The sequence below is a fragment of the Penaeus monodon genome, chromosome 5 (genome assembly GCF_015228065.2).
Source record: "Penaeus monodon isolate SGIC_2016 chromosome 5, NSTDA_Pmon_1, whole genome shotgun sequence".
Classification (NCBI taxonomy): domain Eukaryota; kingdom Metazoa; phylum Arthropoda; class Malacostraca; order Decapoda; family Penaeidae; genus Penaeus; species Penaeus monodon.
In genome coordinates this window covers 42,330,184-42,335,183 of record NC_051390.1, presented here as the reverse complement: position 1 = coordinate 42,335,183, position 5,000 = coordinate 42,330,184, and the positions used below count along the sequence as shown (strand labels likewise).

General features: G+C 29.4%; 1 protein-coding gene across 8 annotated transcripts in view; it reads right to left on the bottom strand.

Moving 5' to 3' along the window:
- The window catches only part of LOC119573214 (ral GTPase-activating protein subunit beta-like), a 36,172-nt gene that overhangs the window by 11,812 nt on the left and 19,360 nt on the right, over nt 1-5,000 (bottom strand). For all 8 annotated transcript variants that reach the window (XM_037920319.1, XM_037920321.1, XM_037920326.1 and 5 more), the window contains 6 exons: nt 2,266-2,406; nt 2,074-2,159; nt 1,735-1,875; nt 1,515-1,622; nt 1,083-1,281; nt 287-500 (listed from right to left, as the gene is read on the bottom strand). In XM_037920319.1, the coding sequence (XP_037776247.1) occupies nt 287-500; nt 1,083-1,281; nt 1,515-1,622; nt 1,735-1,875; nt 2,074-2,159; nt 2,266-2,406 (889 nt within the window). The remainder of the gene's footprint in view (nt 1-286; nt 501-1,082; nt 1,282-1,514; nt 1,623-1,734; nt 1,876-2,073; nt 2,160-2,265; nt 2,407-5,000) is intronic.

Here is a 5,000-nt window from a genome sequence, read left to right as displayed (position 1 = left end):
TATATATATATATATATATATATATATATATATATATATATATATATATATACACTCTACTCTGTTGTGAACCCATCTAATCATCAGTGCACTGAAGTGAGCTGATGATTAAATGGGATTGCAAAAGATATCAATCCGAGAGTCCACTCCTTAAGTGCCTGATGTTATGACCAACAAAGCAATCTCAGTTTCATTTCAGTTGTAAGCTGAATATCCTAAACAAAGAATGAGTGACTGTAACAAATTTAAAGCCAAATTCTCACAAGATTGCACTAATAAAACTTACGCTTTGCTCAGAGGTATTCTGTCAACACTATCTGGGAAATATTTTGGTTTTACGCTGTGCTTAATCCCAACATCATTCATTGGCAATGGCCGTCCTGGATTGACAGTGTACAGCTTAGCTGACGACTTGTGTCTCGGTAAGTGTCGCAACTGCATAGTCCAGACCACTCTTCCAAATGGCCCACGGATCAAGGCAGTAACTGTTGGCTGGGGGTCTAAAGTACAGGTAAGAAATCAGTGCCTCTTTATCCAAAGGATTATACATAAAAATATATTACAAGATCCTTTAATTATCATATATAAAATCTAGGCATTAATTTTAATACTCATATGACTCTAAATTTGCTCTGCTTCCTACACTTAATCCACTGACATATATCTACATGTCATATCCACTGTGATTTCAATTCATCAATTTTGCTTACACATACAGCTCCACAAGAGCTTAGTCACCCAAGGAGTCAATTACAAGCACTACCAGATCTTACCCTTTCCCTTGATTTTCTGAAACATTTTTATTTTTTATGTACTGTTGGTATCAGAATTAATAATAACATTACAATAATCATATGTCAATAATAATAAAAATAAAAGTAATAATAGTAATAACATCAACAACAAAAAAAATCCCAAATATTCAAGGAATGGGGATATCATATTTGAGGTCCATTAAGGTCTACTGACTGACTACTTAGTGACTAAGTGCTTGTGGTGTTATCTATGTGTAAACAAAATCAACAAAACAAAACTACAGTGAACAATGCAATTACCTGATACCAATGGTTTAACATGCTAACCTTGATGATTCCCAAGAGGCTGCTCTAAGAGTGCCAGCATTATGGAATTCTGAGCCACAAAATATCTGAAATGGAGTGCAGCAGTGTCCCTTGTGAGCTGGTCCGAGCCCCCCCAAGTGTTGCAGTGTCGCAGCAGGGTCACTTCATCAAGCAAGGAGGAGAGAGATTCTGCACCACACACAGATGGGAAAGTTCCAACCTAAAAGAGATTCAGTTTTCCATGGGAGAAAAAGTTTTAGATACATTAAATATCAATTGGTCACACAACTTTAATTACAGCAAAATCTTAATTAATGAGTTGTAAATAGAGAATAGAGTTATAAATATAGGATTTTTTATTATGGCAACTTCATATTCACTTGTAATCTTGGTATGTCAAACAAAGCCATACATACAGATAAACACATGCTCTAAAAGACAATAAAAACTCACCTGAGATAAAACACATGAGAGCAGTGCCTCAGCAGCATCTTTAACCCTCATGCTAGCTGGTTTTAGCTCCTTTTCATGCTTGAGTCTTGGGGCATCACTTGATTTTACCTGAACATTAAAAGCATATAAACATTTAAATTGCAACAAAACTGATATGAATATTTCTACCATAATATTGGAGGTATTTATGTACAACACATTATAACTCTTAAAACCATACCTGTGATTTGGATCCTGATATGCCAAGTTCAACAACCTCTAGAACTGTTGCAAGGCACTCTTTATCTTGCAACAGATATGGATGCGCCACTAGCCAGACACTCGCACAATGGAACGCTGCAACAATGGTTGAATGAAGATCCTGAGGGATTGAGAATAAATTAGTTGGTAAAATGAAGATTGATTAACACTGCTATATAAACACTGTACACATCATCATTACGTATTATCATCATTATTACTACAAAGTCATTTTCATTTGGTGACCTACTTTCATCAGTCCCTAATCCAGCAAGAACAGAAAAACTAAAGAACTAAAAATACTGAAATAGATCATCACCTTTGAGTGAGCTCTAGGGGGTCTAGAGCACTGGTAAGCTATGTAATCGCACAGCCACTTCACTGCACGCTTACATTCTAATCCATCTGCAAAAAAGAGTGAGAAAAGGGTAAAAAAAAGAAGAAAAGAAAAAATCTTCTATCACTGTTAAGACAATCTCAGAATCCGGCATAAGAACTCCACAAAACACACCTTGCTCAGCTATATTGAGTCGAGCAAGCCCAGAGAGCAGTTCTAGTCCCGCCAGAGACACGTTCACATCACTCTTCCATGACGATATCAATCGGTGACAAACGAGGTAGATTGCTCGTACAAATAAGGCATGAGCTGAATCTGTCAAGAAAGAGAGTAAAGTATTGAGAGCTAATTGTGAAAATAATTGAGGAGACAAATAAATCAAAGTACCTTTCAACACCAACAAATTCAAAAGAATCCACCCCCAAGCAATTTTCTTTGAAATGTGGCATTACATGAAGATGTTTTTCCATTCTAATTTCCAATCGCCATCTGTTCAAAACATACTTTTTGTTGACAGAAATTCACATTGTACACAAATTAATAGATTCATTGATCCAATAAATAAATATAAATTACTAATAATAAGTAAAGTTAACAAAAAAATTAACAAATGAATTTAAAAATAATAAAAATGATGATAATAATATCAACAACAATAATAATAATACCAACAATAATAATGATAACAATAATGATAATGAAAAAAATATCAATAGTAATAGCAAGAACATTATTCTTCATAATGTCAATAGCAATAAGAAACACCAATGAAACAAACAGCATATTACAAAGTCTGAATGGGGAACATGAATTCGTCATTACTTGATTAACGTCATGCGTAATTTCAAATGTTCAGGCAATTATTTACAATATTCAAGTTAATGAAAGCCTTTTCAAGTTAACAAGGGGCTGCTTATACCCAATAACATCATAAACAAAATACAATGATATTTCATATAGAGAACATTTATCATGCATAACAAAATCAAAAATATATGACAAAAAAAAAAAAAAAAAAAAAAAAAAAAAAATCAAATGAAATAATAATGAAATAATAACAAAGAGCAACACTCTTTTTACAAGCTCTAACTACTTGTTTTCAACATAAGATTTTCTTAACATTATCAACAGAAAGTTCTAAACACAATGCAACTGTTTTGAAACAAACACCGCAGATCTAGATAATGCCAACATTTTCTTTAATGTAATGAAGATCTTTTTGTATGAAAAAATGTTTTACATTTCTATAAATAAATAAATATATAAATAAATATATATACAAATATATATATACAATATATATACAAAATATATATACATATATATATATATATATATATATATATATATATATATATATATATATATATATTATATATATATATATATATATATATATATATATATATATATATAATATATACATATACATATACATACATATACATACATATACATACATATACTACATATACATAATTACATACATATACATACATATACATACATATATATATATGTATATTTATTTTATTATTATATTATATATATATTATATATATTATGTTCTATATTATTGATTGATATATATATATATATATATATATATATATAAACATGTATATATGTAAATATGTATATGTTTGTATACATATGTATAAAATATATATATAATCATACACATAAATGTGTGTGGGTGTGTGTGTGTCTGTGTGTGTGTCTGTGTGTGTGTGTGTGTGTGTGTCTGTGTGTGTGTCTGTGTGTGTGTGTGTGTGTGTGTGTGTGTGTGTGGTGTGGTGTGTGTTGTGGTGTGTGTGTTGTGTGTGTGTTAGTGTGTGTGTTGTGTGTGTGTGTCTGTGTGTGTGTGTGTGTAACTGTTGCGTGTGTGTGTAACTGTGCGTGTGTGTGTGTGTACCTGTGCAGTGTATGCATGTGTGCTTGTTTCTTCTTATCTTCTATATTAGTTTTTACTGATGCAAGAAATTACAATGAATCAGCTACTCATATTTGTGTAAACACACGGCTCCACAAGTACTCAGTCACCAGTGAATCATTTCTTACTCGCCTGTTTTTCCCTTTTCTTGATTTTTGGAAGTTTTTTTTTTCATTGATAATAACAATACCATAGTCACAATATCAATAACAATAACTATTATAACAATGACAATCACAATGATCATGACCACAACCATGACCATGACCATGACACTGACAATGACAATGACAATGACCATGATGATGATGACGACAATGATAATGACGATGATGACGATGATGATAATAACAACAACAACAGTAATAACACTAAAAACTATAGTGTTATCATTATGTTATCATTATTAATACTAACAATAACCACAACAACACAACAACAATAATAATAATAATTATAATAATAACAACAACAACAACAACAACAACAACAACAACAACAACAACAATAAGGATAACGATAACAATAACGATAGCAATTACGAATAATAATAATAATAATAATAATAATAATAATAATAATAATAATAATAATAATAATAATAATAATAATAATAATAATAATAATAATAATAATAATAATAATAATAGCAATAATAATAATAGAATAATAATAATAAATAATAATAGCAATAATAATAACACATAACAATAACAGTAACAGTAACAGTAACAGTAACAGTAACAGTAACAGTAACATAACATAACAATAACATAACATAACAATAACAATAACAATAAAATAATAATAACTAATAAATAATAATAATATAATAATAATAATAATAATAATAATAATAATAATAATAATAATAAATATATAATAATAATAATAATAATAATAATAATAATAATAAAATGATAATAATAACAATAATAACGAGAAAAAAATCAATAAATAAAAAATAAAAAAACTA